This window comes from Candida theae (assembly GCF_024610275.1).
Source record: "Candida theae strain CBS 12239 chromosome Unknown scaffold54, whole genome shotgun sequence".
Taxonomy (NCBI): domain Eukaryota; kingdom Fungi; phylum Ascomycota; class Pichiomycetes; order Serinales; family Debaryomycetaceae; genus Lodderomyces; species Lodderomyces theae.
The window spans coordinates 18,414-36,138 of NW_026261349.1; the positions used below are offsets into that span (position 1 = coordinate 18,414).

General features: G+C 40.8%; 10 protein-coding genes across 10 annotated transcripts; 8 read left to right on the plus strand and 2 right to left on the minus strand. All coding sequences in view use genetic code 12, as the record gives it.

Moving 5' to 3' along the window:
* Nucleotides 1–176: 176 nt before the first annotated feature.
* On the plus strand, nucleotides 177–752 carry PHO88 (Pho88p; the record flags this gene model as incomplete). Its single annotated transcript, XM_051753881.1, has 1 exon — nucleotides 177–752. One exon carries the CDS (start codon nucleotides 177–179, stop codon nucleotides 750–752), a length of 576 nt encoding a protein of 191 aa, XP_051611039.1.
* Nucleotides 753–829: 77 nt separating this feature from the next.
* KGF57_000439 (protein-lysine N-methyltransferase) lies at nucleotides 830–2,530 on the minus strand (the record flags this gene model as incomplete). Its single annotated transcript, XM_051753892.1, has 1 exon — nucleotides 830–2,530. The coding sequence occupies one exon, from the start codon at nucleotides 2,528–2,530 to the stop codon at nucleotides 830–832; it is 1,701 nt and encodes a 566-aa protein (XP_051611040.1).
* Nucleotides 2,531–2,872: 342 nt separating this feature from the next.
* On the plus strand, nucleotides 2,873–3,784 carry SCO1 (Cu-binding protein; the record flags this gene model as incomplete). The annotated part of the gene is made up of 1 exon (XM_051753904.1): nucleotides 2,873–3,784. One exon carries the CDS (start codon nucleotides 2,873–2,875, stop codon nucleotides 3,782–3,784), a length of 912 nt encoding a protein of 303 aa, XP_051611041.1.
* Nucleotides 3,785–4,071: 287 nt separating this feature from the next.
* On the plus strand, nucleotides 4,072–5,478 carry CBP1 (Cbp1p; the record flags this gene model as incomplete). Its single annotated transcript, XM_051753915.1, has 1 exon — nucleotides 4,072–5,478. The coding sequence occupies one exon, from the start codon at nucleotides 4,072–4,074 to the stop codon at nucleotides 5,476–5,478; it is 1,407 nt and encodes a 468-aa protein (XP_051611042.1).
* Nucleotides 5,479–5,797: 319 nt separating this feature from the next.
* Nucleotides 5,798–6,262, plus strand: KGF57_000442 (uncharacterized protein; the record flags this gene model as incomplete). The annotated part of the gene is made up of 1 exon (XM_051753926.1): nucleotides 5,798–6,262. One exon carries the CDS (start codon nucleotides 5,798–5,800, stop codon nucleotides 6,260–6,262), a length of 465 nt encoding a protein of 154 aa, XP_051611043.1.
* Nucleotides 6,263–6,440: 178 nt separating this feature from the next.
* KGF57_000443 (uncharacterized protein) lies at nucleotides 6,441–7,796 on the plus strand (the record flags this gene model as incomplete). Its single annotated transcript, XM_051753936.1, has 1 exon — nucleotides 6,441–7,796. The coding sequence occupies one exon, from the start codon at nucleotides 6,441–6,443 to the stop codon at nucleotides 7,794–7,796; it is 1,356 nt and encodes a 451-aa protein (XP_051611044.1).
* A 217-nt stretch (nucleotides 7,797–8,013) lies between these two features.
* On the plus strand, nucleotides 8,014–11,538 carry ELF1 (Elf1p; the record flags this gene model as incomplete). Its single annotated transcript, XM_051753947.1, has 1 exon — nucleotides 8,014–11,538. The coding sequence occupies one exon, from the start codon at nucleotides 8,014–8,016 to the stop codon at nucleotides 11,536–11,538; it is 3,525 nt and encodes a 1,174-aa protein (XP_051611045.1).
* A 294-nt stretch (nucleotides 11,539–11,832) lies between these two features.
* PRE8 (proteasome core particle subunit alpha 2) lies at nucleotides 11,833–12,689 on the plus strand (the record flags this gene model as incomplete). Its single annotated transcript, XM_051753958.1, has 2 exons — nucleotides 11,833–11,876; nucleotides 11,981–12,689. 2 exons carry the CDS (start codon nucleotides 11,833–11,835, stop codon nucleotides 12,687–12,689), a joined length of 753 nt encoding a protein of 250 aa, XP_051611046.1.
* A 330-nt stretch (nucleotides 12,690–13,019) lies between these two features.
* Nucleotides 13,020–15,770, plus strand: KGF57_000446 (uncharacterized protein; the record flags this gene model as incomplete). Its single annotated transcript, XM_051753969.1, has 1 exon — nucleotides 13,020–15,770. The coding sequence occupies one exon, from the start codon at nucleotides 13,020–13,022 to the stop codon at nucleotides 15,768–15,770; it is 2,751 nt and encodes a 916-aa protein (XP_051611047.1).
* Nucleotides 15,771–15,807: 37 nt separating this feature from the next.
* Nucleotides 15,808–17,706, minus strand: ALO1 (D-arabinono-1,4-lactone oxidase; the record flags this gene model as incomplete). Its single annotated transcript, XM_051753980.1, has 1 exon — nucleotides 15,808–17,706. One exon carries the CDS (start codon nucleotides 17,704–17,706, stop codon nucleotides 15,808–15,810), a length of 1,899 nt encoding a protein of 632 aa, XP_051611048.1.
* Between the last annotated feature and the right edge of the window lie 19 nt (nucleotides 17,707–17,725).

Below are 17,725 nucleotides of genomic sequence, written 5' to 3' on the forward strand. Positions count from 1 at the left end.
AAAAAAAAATACAAAAAAAAAAAAAAAAATAAGAAAATTTTGTGAAGGCGTTGTTCAATCAAAAAAATAAAAAAAAAAAAAATGGTCCGAATTTTTCAGCACCCATAAAGATAAAGAACCTCTTGTCTTCTTAATCCAAAATCAAAACTCACCGTTAAAGGTATCACCCACGCAAGATGAATCCAGCTGTCACAAACATCGCTATCATGCTTATTGGTATGCAAGTTTCCAAGCAACTAGACTTGGAGGACCCAACCATTTTGTTCTACGTGAGGGCATTCTACATTTCATGCCAAGTCATCACCTTCCTCGTGTACTTTCTCGTCAGATTGAAGATCAACCAAAAGAATGACTTGACAACTATCAAATACGTTGAACCAGCTAACCCCATGAGCGGTGAAACTGAGCCAAGAGCCGTTGTTACCACTGTCAAGGAGTACGACTTACAACAAGTCAATAGTCAAGTCAAGGGTATCTTTACTGGTTTGGCCATGATGGGTTTCATGCACATTTACATGAAATACACCAACCCATTGATTATGCAAAGTGTCTCTGGTGTCAAGTCTGCTTTGGAATCAAACATTGTCAAGATCCACCTTTATGGATCTCCAGCCACTGGCGACTTGAAGAGACCATTCAAGACTGCTCCTGGATTTATGGAAATGTTGACTGGTGGTGCAGGTGTACAGACCGACAAGGCTTCTGTTGAAAGTGCCGAAGTCAGTGGTGCTGGTGGAATTAAACAGGATTAGAGATTAAAAAGAAATAAAAAGAGACTTTGGTATACACTTTGTATTTTTTTTTTTTTGACCCAACACAATCTATTATTCTATGTTTTATAATTTTGATGTACAATGATACATTCTTGCTCTTTACCACGTGTGAAGGAAATTAAGTCTAGTAGCTTACCAGCAATAATAAATTCAGCGACCGACCACTCTCCAGTTCCGTATATCTCGGGCACCGCTTTGGCTAAGTCAGGAATAATTGCATCATGTATTGGTTTAAAGTTTAAGACTTCTTGGGCTGAGATGTCTGTGACTTTTCTGAGATGCACGAATAGGTCGTGTATCCATTGGCATAGAATGTCGTCATTATAGTGGGGCTTATTGTAACAGCGGACCAACCATAAGAGCCAACATTGATCTTGGAATTCAGACTCCAAAATGGACTCATAAGAACCAAATCCTAAAAAGAGTAGCGATTGCTGAAACTTGATGTCGTTCTTGTAAACGCTTTTCAATGAAAGCAACTCAGATTTGTACTCACCAAGAATTTGCTTCTCTTGTCTCTTGATACCTTTAATCGCAGCTGCAAAGATTGCACTCTGTGATTCAATGTACCAACGGATATACTTGTGCTTGATTGTGTCACTAGGGACATTCAAAGTCAATATTCCCTTCTTTGTCTCGAATGCCGCTCTGAGATGGTTCAATCCAGCTAACTGCATTCGCAATGTAAATCCAGATTCCCACTGGTTCTGTACGAGGGCTTGAAATAATTGTATCAAGCTATTTGGAATTTGTTCTTGATTAATGTAGAAAAGCACTCCATCTCCTTGGTGCTCTTCCTCTGCACCAGAAGCCTGCTCAATCACGGAATTTGTATAATCGTTAATCGATGGTAACTCAATCCCCAAACCTTTAACCACATTCATCCTGGATTCTGGAATTTTTATCTTTAATGCAGCAGAGTCGGCGGGGTTGTTCTCTATGGCAAACCCATATGCTAACAACAACTCCTCGTTCCCCTTTTGGCCATAGTTGTTGAAGATTTCTTGACCTTGGTTGACATCCTTTGTTTGGAAAAGAAACCCAGTACCTGCGCGGCTCCATTCAACTTTAGCCTTTGGATTATGATTCAACAAATCAACAACCGGCAACAACATAGGCTCGTTCTTGGGGATGCTAGGATCAATAATGTATGCTGGGAAAGCTCTACTTTTAAGGATAAGCGACGCCCAAAGATAATTAGGAAAGCTGGTCCAGTTGTTGATATCAATCTCGCCGAAGTATTTATAATAGTCATCGTCATTGTAAAATTTGCTTTCATAATAAAACTTCATATTGACGAAATGCAGCTCTGGTTTCGCAACATTTTCCGGTAGGAGGTTGACTGCACTCCACCATTCTTCCACTAAAGAAGCGATATTTTCCCTTAGAGAGTTCCCCAAGTTGGTGCCTTTGAGGTACGCCTTGTCTTGGGATGACCAAGTGTATGGGGAGTCAATTGCCTGAAGTGTAGGTAGTGAGTTCAAGTACGGCTTGTAGAAGCTCTCTTGGGGTTGCAAATAACAAAGATATATTTTCAACAAGGAGACGTGATTTGCATTCTCGTATGCATCTTTAAACAATTCTGCCGCCTTGTCACAGGTGATTACCAACTCTTTTGGAATTTTTATGGACACTTCTCCAACGGACGTCAGGATAGCTCCATAATTACATGGACTGATTTCTTTGAATTCAATATTTGAGGAAATATTAGCACCGTTGTCATTGGCCCATTTGAGCAAACTATCTATGTTTTCCATGTCTGATGCTGTTGTTGGATGCTTCAATATAGAAGAGAATTTATTGCGAGAAGAGAAAAATCCACAACGTTCGGTGCCTACGAAACCCTTTTGCAAAAGTGCTACAAATGACCAGTACTGTTTGGTCAATGTAACCAATCTCTCTTATCTAGCCTCCTTAGTAAGTGGAATCACACGGAACAATTCTGTTTCTATGATACTGTCGATACTTCTATAAAAATCTGGTGATTTCTGAATTTACGAGTCGTGTAAAAATGCCATCGCTTGAACTGTATAAAAACTCTCACTAATTTCCTCAATTTTTCACTGCCATATATTACTCCCCCAATAAACCTACCCCAGATGTTGAGAAGCTCCCTCAGACAGAGTAATCTACTCCGAGCCACGCGTGTGCCATTTATAAGGCCATTCTCGTCGTCACTTTTAAAGTTGCAAGAGACTCCCAAGTCGAAGCCTCAAGATGACTCAAAGGTTGAAAATAAACCCAAAAGAAGGCCGTTGAGTAGAGTTGCAATTGGTGGATCAAAGGATTCCTTGAAACAGTTCAACAAGGGCAGTGGATTAGAATTTGCAACATGGAAAGCAGTGGTGATCCTCCTCGTGTTTGGTGGTATTGGTACATACTTTTTTCAACAAGAAAAAGCCAGACTACAACGTCACAAGGAAATGGAGCAGAATAGAAAAGTTGGAACTCCTCTAATTGGTGGTCCATTCAACTTGGTAGACGCAAATGGGAATCCTTTCACAGAGAAGAACCTTGTTGATCCCAAGGGGAAAAAGTTTTCAATATTGTATTTTGGATTCACCCATTGCCCTGATGTTTGTCCTGAAGAGCTTGACAAGTTGGGCGACATGTTGGAAATTCTCAAAAAGAACAACGTTGAGATTCAACCTATTTTCATAACTTGCGATCCAAACAGAGATACGCCTGAGGTCGTGGATATATACTTGAAGGACTTCCATCCAGACATTATTGGATTGACGGGAGATTACGAAGAGGTTAAGAATGCTTGCAAAAAGTACAGGGTTTATTTTTCAACACCGCCAGATGTCAAACCGGGCCAAGATTATCTCGTTGATCACTCCATCTTTTTCTACGTTTTGGATCCAGAGGGAAACTTTGTTGATGTTATAGGTAGAGAAGCATTGGCTCCTGAAAGTGCCTTGAAGATTACCGAACTTTCCGAAGCGTATATTCCAAAAGCGGAAAGAGAAGCTAAACAAAACGGATTGCTTGGATTTCTTTATAAATAGTTTGATTTTGAGTACTTGTAAATAGTTGAATGACGAATTGTTAGTAATGGTTCATGTATTTGCTCTTTAAAATTCAATCATGATTATATGAAAGTCGATTACAAGTAGCATGATTTGAAATGCAAAGAGATGTGATTTGCGCAGTTTGGGTGATGCTGCGATAAGACGGATATCACAATCGCATTTTTCAAACAGTACTAAAGCAACCAGCACTAAAGCAAACAGCATCAAAGCATACATGCCATTGATCATTTCACTACATCTACACTAGAGCTCGACACTCACCAATGGACAGATCTGTTAAAGTTGCCATCATTGGCGCCGGCGTCTCTGGATTAAAAGCAGCTGAAACTTTACTTTCATCTGGTACAATAAGCAAGGACGACATAGTTGTACTCGAAGCACAGGACCACTTCGGGGGTCGAATTCAAAACTCAGACGTATCTCAGTCGAAACTTGGAATTCCATATGCACTAGGCGCCTTATGGTTCCATGATTCTTTGGTGAACAGTGTGCTACATGAATTACTCGATTCTGGATTATTGAATGATGAAGATATCTACTACGACGACAAAGATGGACCAACGTATTCAAGCGAGGGACTATTGGATGTGTCAGGATTGAAATTGAACAGGGTAATGGAAGAGGCTAGTCAGTTTTTCGAGTTGTATTTCAAGGATAGATGCTCAGATGCGTCTTGTGATGAAGTCGTCAAGGAATATGTTAAGCGACATCTGCGGTTTCTCACGATAGAGCAACAGCAATACATTGGGAGATTAATGAGGTATTATGAACTTTGGTATGGAGTGCCGGCAGAGAAGGCGAGTGGGAGGGAAATCATTGATGGCCACATGGGCAGAAACTTGTTGAACAAAAAGAGCTACTGTTTTCTTCTCGACTTATTGAAGAAGAAGGTTCCCGATTCGTGCATTGCTCTAAACCAGGCAGTGAAATCCGTGACCCAATTGCTGGAGTCCGAGAAGAAAATAGAGTTGGAAACAAAGACAGGTCTAAAAGTCAAAGCTGACTTTGTAATTGTTACGGTACCTTTGTCCATTTTGAAATTGAAGGGAAGCGAAGAGTTTGGAATCAATTGGAGCCCACCATTACCACGCAGCACACAAGATTTCATAAACGGTCTAGACTTTGCCGCTTTAGGCAAGGTAGTTCTTGAATTCGATAATGTGTGGTGGGATATTAACGAGGATCACTTTTTGATAATTCCAGATGAAATTGATTCTAATGACCGGTTTAGGGCCGATGGTACACCGAAGCCGTTTGCGTTTCCTGCATTGGCTGTCAATTACTCTAAAATTTACAAAAAGGGTGGCAGCTTGGTGATTCTCACGCCGGCTCCATTAACCAATTTCTTGGAGTTGAATCCAGATCAGTCATGGAAATATTTCAAACCCGTACTAGAAAAGATTGCGGTAGAGCCGATTGAAGATCCTATAAATACAATTACTTCCAATTGGACACAGAACCCATACATCAGGGGATCTTATAGTGTATCACTTGCAAAACGGGGAAATGAAGATAACCATAAGAATGTGTTGGAGGAGTTACGGATTGGTAACGACGTTATCAGGTTTGCTGGTGAACACACTATTGTCGAAGGTGCTGGTTGCGTACATGGAGCTTATGACAGTGGAATCAGAGAAGCTACCTATGTTTTGAATGCAATGAAAAGTTGAGTTTTGAGTGTATGGGGTATCAAGACACTTTATATGTTGAAAAGGGTTTCCTCAATTGGTCATGGACATTTGAGTGTAGACTCTGCTACTCTCTGCACCTGCCACCGTTATCACACTCAGAATTTGTGATTCGATGCACATGAGTCATACATATATAAGGTAAGGATATTTGCCATCGGTTGCTGCAAATCTTTATAAAAATTGGTAGCTCTTAACAGTTTTTTCCGCCTCCTTCTCATCTTTTCCATTCCGCATCTCTTAATCACCACAACTTTCTTTCAAAGTAACTCAACGTCAATACTAACAAGTAGCAGCAACAATGTCGGAATTCATAGTAGGAGGGCAAAAGATTGACCCTGAGAAGACGGAGAACATGGAAGAGATTGAAATGCAGTTTGCCGTGAAGGCAGTGCATCAAGCCGAAACATACTGGTCATTATTGGAAAAAGTTCCTGGCTCTCAGTTGAGACTCACCAAGTATGACAATGAGATCTTCAACAAGTTGTTGGAAGATTTTCCCGAATTTAAGGAGAAATCCGCAGCAGCCTCTATAAACGAGGACGAGATGAAGTCAGCTCAAGGTAAAGCTAAATGGAGAAGCTTCATTGAGAGTTTTAGCGATATTGAAGAGTACAATTTCGGAACACTTTTAAGATTAAAGGCTGATGAGGAGTATGGTCAAGATACAACCATGTTTGCAGTAAGGATGCAGTTCTATGCTATTGAGATTGCTAGGAACAGGTATGGATTGAATGATTGGATCTATGAAAGTGCAAAGAAATGATTGTATTGCGCGCCAACCTCTGAGCAATTACAGTTCCATAGATTTTGTAAATTCTTTCTCTACAAAACACAATACACAACACAGTTCACTGCATACAACAGTACAAATAGTAGCTTCCTCTTGTACTACTACTACTACTACTACTACTACTACTACTTCCATCTTTCTTTTTGAGGCTATGCCACCACGATCTAACAGACCAATGAACTCTCAAACACAATGGAAGGATCAAGCAAGCAGTCTGTCGCCTCCTAATCTGAATGAACCTTCCTATACCCTTCCCGGGGTGATCAATTACCTTACATCTGAATTCACCAATTTGGAAAGGTTCAGAATCATGACCAATTTAGAAAAATCTGAGATGAAATACAAGATTATCCACTTGGAGGGGGAGATAAAGACTTTGAAATACGCAAACCAGAAACAACAAGCGAGGATAGAGAGTTTGGAGAAGGAGAACCAGCTCTTGAAGAGCAAAAGCAAGGAGACACTTGTTAAAGAAGTGCAAACCATCACGAGCACATCAACAGAACCAGATTTGGAATCGATTAAAAAATCTAGGATACAATTAGCGGATTCATCAAAGGAGATTATGACCTTGTTGAAGTCTTCGTCGACAAGACTAGGCGATATAGATTTGTCGGAGGAGAATCAGCGGGAGATTGAAGATATGATTGACAATAGCGCAGATGACTTTGTATTTGGGCGCGGTATGAATTCGCCAAAATCGCACATGATAGCCAAGTTTTTTGAAGACGATGTTAATTTTCGGAAAGATGAAGAAAGTGCAGACGAAGACAACCTTGAGCGTTCTATCACAAACGAGAGCGATGTGACAGTAATCGATAAGGAGGACGAAGAGGAAAATGCACCGAAAAGCGAAGTTAAAAACGAGGATGTATCACAAACCCGGTCGTTTGTTAATGATGGTGTTACGACGGTGCTTCGTATTGGTACAGACAAGGTAACTATTTCAACTTCTGGAAGTGAAAACACTACCGCCAGAGAAGTCAGTTTAAGCCATCCAGAGGATATCCGTAATGTGATTGCATTACCCAATGAGAGTTATCTTGTTATTGAAAACGATATCAAGTTGTTGGCAGATGGAAGTGACTTGAAAATATTGATACCCACGAAAAGCAGTTTTTCACAAATAAGCGGCAGTGCACTTATTGATATGTCCGTTTCTGGTGACAAGACCAATACATATGGCTTGGCGATCAGTGGGGTTTCGAATGGAACAAAATCATTCTTGTCAAAGGTATACCAAATCAGTTTCAATGGACAGGCTAAGCATAAAGAGATTGGCAGTTTTAATAGAAAATTTTTGACCAAAAACAAAGGAGGATCTGAAATCTCATTCGTTGGTTGGAGGTTTGAAAAAACCAAATCAGCCCCATCTTCGCCTAGCAAAAACGGGAACAAAAATGGCGCTGACCCGCGATTGGCACAGTACTATGTGGTGTTCCGAATTGGAGATGAAAATTACAAGGTCAATCTTTCTTTGAAACAGGTTGTAGCTATAGAAGATTAGAAGATTGAAGTGACCAACATTCCAACCGCAGTCGTTCTTTCTCTGTGTGTGTGTGTGTAGAGAGATATGTGCACATTATGTTCTGTGCTATTTTTGTGTCATGGAAAATTTTTCTAACTCTCCCTCGTGGTGCAAAAAGATCTGCCATCGCATCCAAAAAATCATAATCACATAGGTTATCTGCCTTCTTTCTCCTTTTTCCCAAACGCTGTCAACTATGTCCAAATCCTTTGACGATTTCGTAAAGCAGCAGCAAGCTCAACAAAAACCAAAGACATTTGGATACAGAAATGCCAATGCTGGCGGGCAGCAGTACAATTTCAACAATACATTTGTTCCTGGACAAAACCAGCAACAGCAGTACCAAGGATATCAACCTTACCAGGGTCAACAAACCCCAGGTCAACAGTTTCAAGGACAGCAATACCAGGGATACAATCAAAATAGATACTATAACAAGGGCTCCCCCAGTGCGCAGGGCTCATCCGTTGCATCACCCATTGACTCCCTTCCTACCAGTGGTAGAAGCACGCCCAATCCAAACGCCTCGACAACATCCTTGACTTCGTTGAACACAGCGCTCTCGAAGTTGAATGTTGATGTGCCATTCCGTGAAAATTTAACAAACATGGAAAGAGCAACTAAGATTGGCGAAGTTAAAACCGAAGTGAGTGCAGTCGTGACCCAAATCAGCGAGCAAAATGACTTATCCATCATCAATGAATGGAAATTGAATGACATATTAAAGTCCTTATTGAAGCCAAAAAACTCGCCATTGGTCAAAGAAGGAGCATTACTTATCATACAACACTTGGCAATCCAATTTGGCGGACAGACTCCAAAAGAGTCGCTCCTTTTGCAGTTCTTTGCGACGGCGTACGAGTTGTTTGCTGATAAGGACAAGAACGTGGTCAAGGCTGCCAAATCTGCAACTGATGCATTATTTGGAATCTATCCAGTTGAGGCATTGGGGTCAGTGGTTTTGGATGAGTATTTGTCCATCTTCAAATCAGGAGCAAAGTGGAATAGTAAAGTCGCTTCGTTAGAGAATTTCAACAAGATAATTGATACTGTACCTGCCGATGTCTTGGAGTTGAAATTTGTCGATGTGGTGCCTGTTTTGACTGATTTGTCAACCGATTTCAAACCTGAATTGGCAAAGTCAGGTTTGGCTACTTTGAAAAAGTTTGTTAAAATCTTGGACAATTTGGACTTGCAAAACAAGTATGATTTGATTGTTGAAACTTTAGCTGATCCAAAACAAGTACCAGAGTGCATCAAAAGTCTTTCTTCCGTAACCTTTGTCGCTGAAGTTACTGAGCCTGCATTGTCCTTGCTCGTTCCTATCTTGGACAAGTCATTAAAAATGTCGTCATCTTCAAATGAACAATTGAGGCAGACTGTTATGGTGACTGAAAACTTGACAAGATTGGTCAACAATAAGAGAGAAATTGAGACATTTATTCCAATTCTTTTGCCTGGTGTTGAAAAAGTTGTCAACAATGCTTCGTTGCCGGAAGTTAGAGAATTGGCCGACAAGGCATTTAAAGTGTTGAAGGATGCAGAGGCTGAGCAAACTGATGGTAAGTTCCATGGTAGAATCAGCTTGAAAGAAGCAGAGGGTTTTTACACTGAAAATCTTCCCGAAGGCGTAGAAGCTCCGTCTTGTGTCAATAGCAATTACTTGGAGTATCTTGGTAGAGTACTTCAAGTGGATGCACACGTCAATGATTGGAAGAGATTGTTGGAATACTTGACGATGCTTTCAAAGGATGACAAGTACGCTCAAGCAGTCATTGCCAATGTCAAACATTTGTTTAACCCGGAATCGACTCTGGATGGTGCAAATGATGACGGATCAATTGAAATAGTCAATGCGGATTTCTCCTTGGCGTATGGTTCTCGTATGTTGTTGAACAAAACAAACTTGAGACTTTTGAAAGGACACAGATACGGATTATGTGGAAGAAATGGTGCTGGTAAATCAACATTGATGAGAGCTATCTCTAAAGGTCAGTTGGAAGGGTTCCCCTCCGCCGACGAATTAAAGACTTGCTTTGTGGAGCACAGATTGCAAGGATCTGAAGCAGATATGGACTTGGTTAGTTTCATCGCGTCCGACCCTGAATTGGCCAATGTCGAAAAGAGTGAAATCAAGTCAGCATTGTTTGATGTTGGGTTTTCAGAGGAAACTTTGTTGAAGAATGTGGGGTCTTTGTCTGGTGGTTGGAAAATGAAATTGGAATTGGCTAGAGCAATGTTGATGCATGCGGATGTCTTATTATTGGACGAACCTACAAACCATTTGGATGTTGGAAATGTCAAATGGTTGGAACAGTATCTTGTTGATCATACCGAAATCACTTCCTTAATTGTCTCACATGACTCTGGATTCCTTGATGCTGTATGTACCGATATCATCCATTACGAAAACAAAAAATTGGCATACTACAAGGGGAACTTGTCCGAATTTGTCAAGGTGAAACCGGAGGGGAAATCCTACTACACTTTGACAGATTCAAATGTCAAAATGGCTTTCCCACCACCCGGTATTCTTACTGGTGTCAAATCAAACACAAGATCAGTTGCTCGTATGTCGAATGTGACATTCACCTACCCTGGAGCTTCCAAGCCATCATTAAACAATGTCTCGTGCTCGTTGTCATTATCTTCGAGAGTTGCCATTGTCGGGCCCAACGGTGCTGGTAAATCTACATTGATCAAGTTGCTCACAGGTGAGTTGATTCCAGCTGAGGGTAAGGTTGAAAAGCACCCAAACTTGAGAATTGGATACATTGCACAACACGCCTTGCAACATGTTGAGCAGCATAAAGAGAAAACCGCCAATCAGTACTTACAATGGCGTTATAGATTTGGTGATGATCGAGAGGTTTTGTTAAAAGAATCAAGAAAGATTTCAGATGAGGAGAAAGCAATGATGGAAAAGGAAATTGATATTGGAGATGGAAGGGGAAAAAGACAGGTTGAGGCAATTGTTGGTAGACAAAAGTTGAAGAAATCTTTCCAGTATGAAGTCAAGTGGAAGTATTGGTTACCAAAGTACAATTCTTGGGTTCCTAGAGACACATTGTTGGAAGAAGGATTTGACAAGCTTATACAAAAGTTTGATGATCACGAAGCTTCAAGAGAAGGGTTGGGTTACAGAGAATTGAGTCCTAAAGTTATTCGTAAACATTTCGAGGATGTGGGATTGGATGGAGATATTGCCGATCATACGCCAATGGGATCGTTATCTGGAGGTCAATTGGTCAAAGTGGTCATTGCCGGTGCCATGTGGAACAACCCCCATTTGTTAGTCTTGGACGAACCTACAAACTATCTAGACCGTGACTCATTGGGAGGTTTGGCCATTGCCATTAGGGAATGGTCAGGGGGTGTGGTTATGATTTCGCACAACAATGAATTTGTAGGAGCCTTGTGTCCTGAACAATGGCACGTTGAAAATGGACAGGTTATACAAAAGGGAACTGTTGCTGTTGACACGCAAAGATTTGAAGATGGAGGAAATGAATCTGCTGAGGGATCGCCAGCTCCTGAAATTAAGAAACGCGCTGATGATGATGATTCGCCTGCAAATATTAAAGTTAGAACTAGAAAGAAGAAGATGACTAGAAATGAAAAGAAGGCCCAGGCTGAGAGAAGAAGATTGAGGTATATTGAATGGTTGAGCTCACCTAAAGGTACACCAAAGCCAGTGGATACTGATGATGAAGAAGAGTAGTTTCGAAAACTAATTATATAGAGATTGAAGTTGTTATAGATTTTATTTGGACTTTGTTTCATGCAAACACCTGATAGCTAACCTCTCAAAGTATCTCGGAGGCGGTATGTGTGCTTCTCCTTACACTGGAGCCCCATAAAACATTTGTCGTGTATGAAGCTAAAAAAAAATAAACAGTGATAGTGCGAAACTGCTCTGAAGGCGAATTGGCACTTGAAAAAAAAAAAAAAAACAGACTACCAGAGTACAAGGACTAACGAAGACAAATATAGTCCCCACGACATCCCAATTGCAATGGCTGACAGATACTCGTTCTCGTTAACAACATTCTCACCAAGGTATGTACTGCAGAGCTATAGTTTGCAATCGAATTAAGGAGTAATGAGTCTTTTGCCCTTTATTTCGACGACGGCAAAAATGCCAATACTAACAAACATTGTAGTGGTAAATTAGTGCAAATAGAGTATGCGCTTAATGCCGTCAAACAAGGTGTTACCACAATTGGTATCAAATGTGACAATGGGGTAGTCTTGGCCACTGAACGTAAATCGAATTCGGTGCTCAACAAATCGGATGTCAATAACAAAGTCGAATATATAACTCCCAACATTGGAATGACATATAGTGGAATGGGACCAGATTTCCGGGTGTTGGTAGACAAGGCACGTAAGTTGGCACAAACAAACTACAAGCTAATTTACAACGAGTATCCACCTGTACGTATTATGGTTCAAGAGATTGCCAAAGTTATGCAAGAAAGTACACAATCGGGAGGTATAAGACCATTTGGTGTTTCACTATTGGTTGGTGGGTACGATGAATTCTCAGAGAAGTTTCAGTTGTACCAAGTTGATCCCAGTGGTTCATATTTCCCATGGAAGGCGACTGCGATAGGGAAGACTGCAAATAGTGCAAAGACTTTTCTTGAAAAGAGATGGAATGAGAATTTACAGTTGGAAGACGCTATTCATGTATCGCTTTTAGCGTTGAAGGAAAGTGTTGATGGAGAGTTGATTGGTGATAATTTGGATATTGCTGTTATTAGTGATCCACAAGAACAGTTGTTGGGCTTCAAAGGTACCAATGTCGAAGGTCCAAGGTTTAAAAAGTTGAGTGCTGATGAGATTAATGATATTTTAGACTCGTTGTAGGTGGCGAAAGAATAAGATGAAAGTAGTTAGAGCTTGAACTTGCGTTGTGGAATGAAAGTGTAGACATTGTTTGAACTGATAGTCAAGGCTATTCTGGTTAGCAGTGGATTGACTAGAGCCCACCCACCATACCCTCATTTATGAACACGCAGCTCTGTGTTGTAACACCATCCACATTGAGTGCTCTTATCGTACTCGGTTCTACTCTTTCTGTAGAGTTTACACAAAAGTGAACTTACGCAGAAAAAAAAAAAAAAATTCATTCAGTGTAAAGTCATCTCTCTCCCTCATCTAGAATTTACCACCACTTCATATTACGATTCCACAATCATGGCAAAGAAGAGCAAAGGAGTGAAAAAGAGTGGTAAGAACAGAAGCTCGAGAAAGATTATCGATGCATATCAAATTGCAGAAAGACAAGAGAATCAAAGTCACCCTCGCGATTTCGATGAATCAGACAATGATGTTCCTTTTGAGGAGGGGATTCTAGATGCAAGAAAGTTCTTAAACGATGGGCAACAAAACGAAGACTTGTTAGATGAAGAGATTGATTCTGATGAAGCGTTGGCGAGTGATGATGATTACGATGTTTTAAATAGCAAGTTTTCCCAAACGATACGAGACAAAGCCAAGAGAAAGAAAATAGGTCAAGACAGCGATAGCGATGAAGAGAGTGAGATTGACGTTGATGATGATGCGGCATACGATAGCATTGATGAAGGCCAGTTAGTTACATTGTCGGAAGCTTGGGATATGGATGACCGCGATCTTGCTCAGGTTAAAGGAAGCAAAGAATCAAAAGAGTTGGTGCTTAATGATGAGTGGGAGTCTGAGAGCTCATCCAGTGGTGAAGAAGAGGACAATGAAGGCGACGATGACGACGAAGAAGACGAAGGAGTAGAGGAAGATTGGGGTGATACAACTAAAGTCTCATCATCTGATCTGGAGCCTGAATCCGAAGAAGGGGACTCTGAAGAAGAAGAAGAAGAAGAAGACATATTTGCTCACGAATCAGGCGATGAAGATGGCGAGGTTGATCTTGTAAAGACCACAGGAATGTTGGAAAAGGAACTTGAATTGGCAAAGCCCAAGGAGCGCAAAAAGTTTATCGCCGAAACTCGTTCTGAGAATGAGTTCAGCGTCCCATCAAATGGTCAAAAATTGTCATTAACAGACATGATGAAGGGTGTCAGTGGTGTTGATAACATCCTCATTGATCAGAATGCGAAAGCGGTAGCTACTCCGTTACCCAAGCGTATTCAACAGAGAAATGATCGTGGAGCAGCTTATGAATTAGCCAAGAAGGAAGTGAGTAAATGGAGTGATACCGTACAGCAAAATAGGCAAGCTGAGGTACTCAAATTTCCCATGCAACAGCCAGATCAAATAAATGACTCTGCATTGACGTTTAGAGCAGACAATCATGCACCTACAACAGCATTGGAGAAAAAGGTTAATGATTTACTTACGCGGTCGGCGTTGGTTGATGATAAGAAGGAAGCCACATTTGAAGAAATTGCCATGGCTAAGATGTCACCTGAGGAATTGCGCAAGCGTACCAACGAATTGAGACTTATGAGAGAATTGATGTTTAGAGATGAACGTAGAGCCAAGAGGTTGAAAAAGATCAAGTCCAAACAATACCACAAAATCAAGAAACGGGAAAGATTGAGAAACCAGGAATTGGGTGATGAGGCGGAGGATGCGGATGACGCTGAAGAAGATCGCGATATGGAAAGAGCCAAGGAGAGAATGAGTTTGAAACACAAGACTGGGCTGAAATGGGCCCAGTCTATGATAAAGAGTGGATTGTCAAAAGATGCCTCGAATAGAGAAGAGTTGGAAGAGATGTTGAGGCAGGGTGAACGATTGCGGGAAAAGCAATTGGGGAGAAAAGGTGGCGAAGGTGATGACGACGACGATGAGGGAATTTACAGCGATGATAACTTGGATCGACTCGAACGTGAGTATGCAAAAGATGTTGAAGGGGTGGATAGAAGCAAGATTGGTAAAGGTGTGATGGCGATGGATTTCATGAAGAATGCCGAAAAGAGGAAAAAAGAAGAAAACTTAAAACAGATTGAGCAGTTGAGACGATTAGAAAATGGTGAGAATACGGGACTTGATTTATTTGAGGAGGATAATGGTTTGGTTAATGTCAAGAAGAATACAGGGAGACGAGTTTACAATGCAGCAGCTATTGATGACACTGATTTGAATGAAGAAATTAGGCAAGAAGTTGACGATGATAATGCTAAGTCATTGGATGCAAAGATTGGCACTGTGAGGGTTGTTGAGCAAGAAAGAACGGAACGCAAACCTGAAGAGGCTGCCGAAATTGAAAAGGTTGTTGTTGACGAAACGAATCCTTGGCTCGCGTCGTCTACATCTGTTATCAACAATGAGCCTCGCCAAAAATCAAGTAAAATCAACACTTTGATTGATGAAAACTCATCGAAACTTGCTAAAGCTGCTGCAAAAATTGCCAAACGTAAACAAAAGCAACATAATGACACAGAATCTTTAATTGACGTCAACAAGACATTAGCCATTTCTGATGTTCATAACGACAACGATTCCGACGAAGGCGAACCCATCGATACTGATTCAGTACCTACAATGTTTAAGCAAAAGGATTTAATCAAAGAAGCATTCGTTGGTGATGACGTTGTTAGTGAGTTCCAACTGGAAAAGAAACGAATGATAGAGGACGAAGACGACAGGGAGGAAGATGTAACTTTACCAGGATGGGGTGATTGGGCTGGTGGGTCTTCCAAAAACAACAAGAACAAGAAACGTAAATTTGTCCGCAAGATCGATGGTGTTGCACAACGTGATAAACGTAAAGACAAGAATCTATCCAATGTTATTATAAACGAAAAATTGAACAAGAAAATACTCAAATATCAATCGCTGGATGTTCCTTATCCTTTCGAAACTAGAGAACAATACGAGCGGTCATTACGAATGCCATTGGGCCAGGAATGGACGAGTCGAGAAACACACCAGAAATTAACCATGCCTAGAGTCATTACCAAACAAGGTGTTGTTATTGATCCATTAAAAGCTCCATTTAAGTAGACAGTGTTTAGGGATATAATATTAATTTATGGGACGCCTAATCCAATAAAATACCATTTCTATCAGCCCAAGTTTTTCCCGAAAGGAAAACACCCTCAGGATCAGTAGACTTGCGAACTTTATTAAATTCAACAAGATCCTGTCCAAACCAATCTCGCATCAACTTCTTGAAACCAATCATTGAGTAAAATGGTTTCCCACCAAATTCCAATTGTTGTTTGACATCAATGGCAGCTTCATTCTCATCTTGTTTCTCTTCCCTCACGCCAATGAAATTCTTGGCCCAGTGTGGTTTCCCATCCGCTTTGATTAAAATATCCTCGAAACTTTGATACCATTGATGAGTACTTACATTTGTGCCAAATGGTCGATACATTGTTGCATTTATAAACAACGTCAATTCGTCATTGGTGGGGTGGGAGTTGGTTGGTTTGTGACGTAATCGTGGGGAATTATCTAAGAATGGACGGAAATTGTTTCCTGGTATTGGTCCAGCACTCGTTTTTGAACGTTTTGATAACCAAGACTGAGAGGGATATAATGACTCGTGGCCCTCATCATCAACAAAAGGTTCATTGCATTGAGTCACGTTGGAGCAACGTACCTCAATTGGCGCATGAACATAAAACTCATCTGCTGCTGCAGCTTGTTGAATAACTTGTTTCAATTGATTTAAAACATCGACTCCATTAACTAAGGGTGCTGACCACTCATTCACAAATTGCGAAAACAAACAATCCATATTCAACGCTTCAACTGAGTTTTGCACTGCTATATCACCAGAACCTAGGGTTTCAACTTTTCCATATTGTTGTTCAAATACAAACTTCTCAATATAGGGAGTCAACTTAGGCAACAAGTGAACAGAAGCCCAAAGTAACGATTCGTAGAAAAAACGACCAAATGCGGTTCCATACCATGATTGCCTGGGTACCGAGATTGGATCATTTGACTTGTTGGCTCTCCAAAGAACACATTTATCAGTGTAGGGGAACCACCAAACACGAATGAATTCCGAATCCAACCATATTGTGTCCCATTGCGATATCAAGGTATCAAAGTGAATAATCTCTTGAATTGATTTAATGGTGTATCGAGGACATGTACGCAAGGTGACATGGGTAATAATTCCGATTTTACCCAATGATAAAAGGATCGCTTTGAAATAATTGGGTTTATCAATTGAGGAGCAAGTTATTGATTCGCCAGCAGAGTTCAAAAACGTGATTGAGACTACTTGTTGCGACACCAACCCGTGATAAGGAGTCGAGCCATGTGTACCCGTTGATATCAACCCAGCGATGGATTGATCACTGATTGAACCAAGGTTCTGAATAGCCAATTCATGCTTTTTCAAATACTCATTCAATTCAAAAACCCGACATCCTGCTTCAACAGTTAAATCAACAAACTTGACCTCCTTTTCAGGGCTATTATCCAGTATGGGTCCCCAATGTTCCTCTTGATGCAACACATGATTAAACTTGTCCAAATTACACAACCATTCTTTAGTCATGGTCAAGTCACTTGGAGAATGGCCAGACCCCACAGTCATGATAGTTTTGTGGTGCAATTTGGCTTGTTTGATCAATTCCTTGATTTCATCAACATTGCGAGGTTGGAAGATGGCTTGTGGCTGACAGTAAAATGTACCCGCCCATGTCTTGTGAATGAATTTGTTGGTGGTGAACGGTTTCAACAACTCGGGTATTTCGCCACCTCTTGAATTTGCTGTGGAAATCATTGAGTAAATAGTAGTCGGTGCAGACTGGTAGAAAATTGTAGGTCTCTGGTTTGAAGAAAGTGATTTATCATCTTCAGTAGGAGAAAGTGTGGTGTCGTGAACATGCATTTCGCGACACTCAACACTTCTCCCGGAGAAGCAAAGGCCGAACGTATTAACTAAAAACTCACAAGCTTGTCCTTCCTTTCGCATTAGAGTAACACTGTTTAAG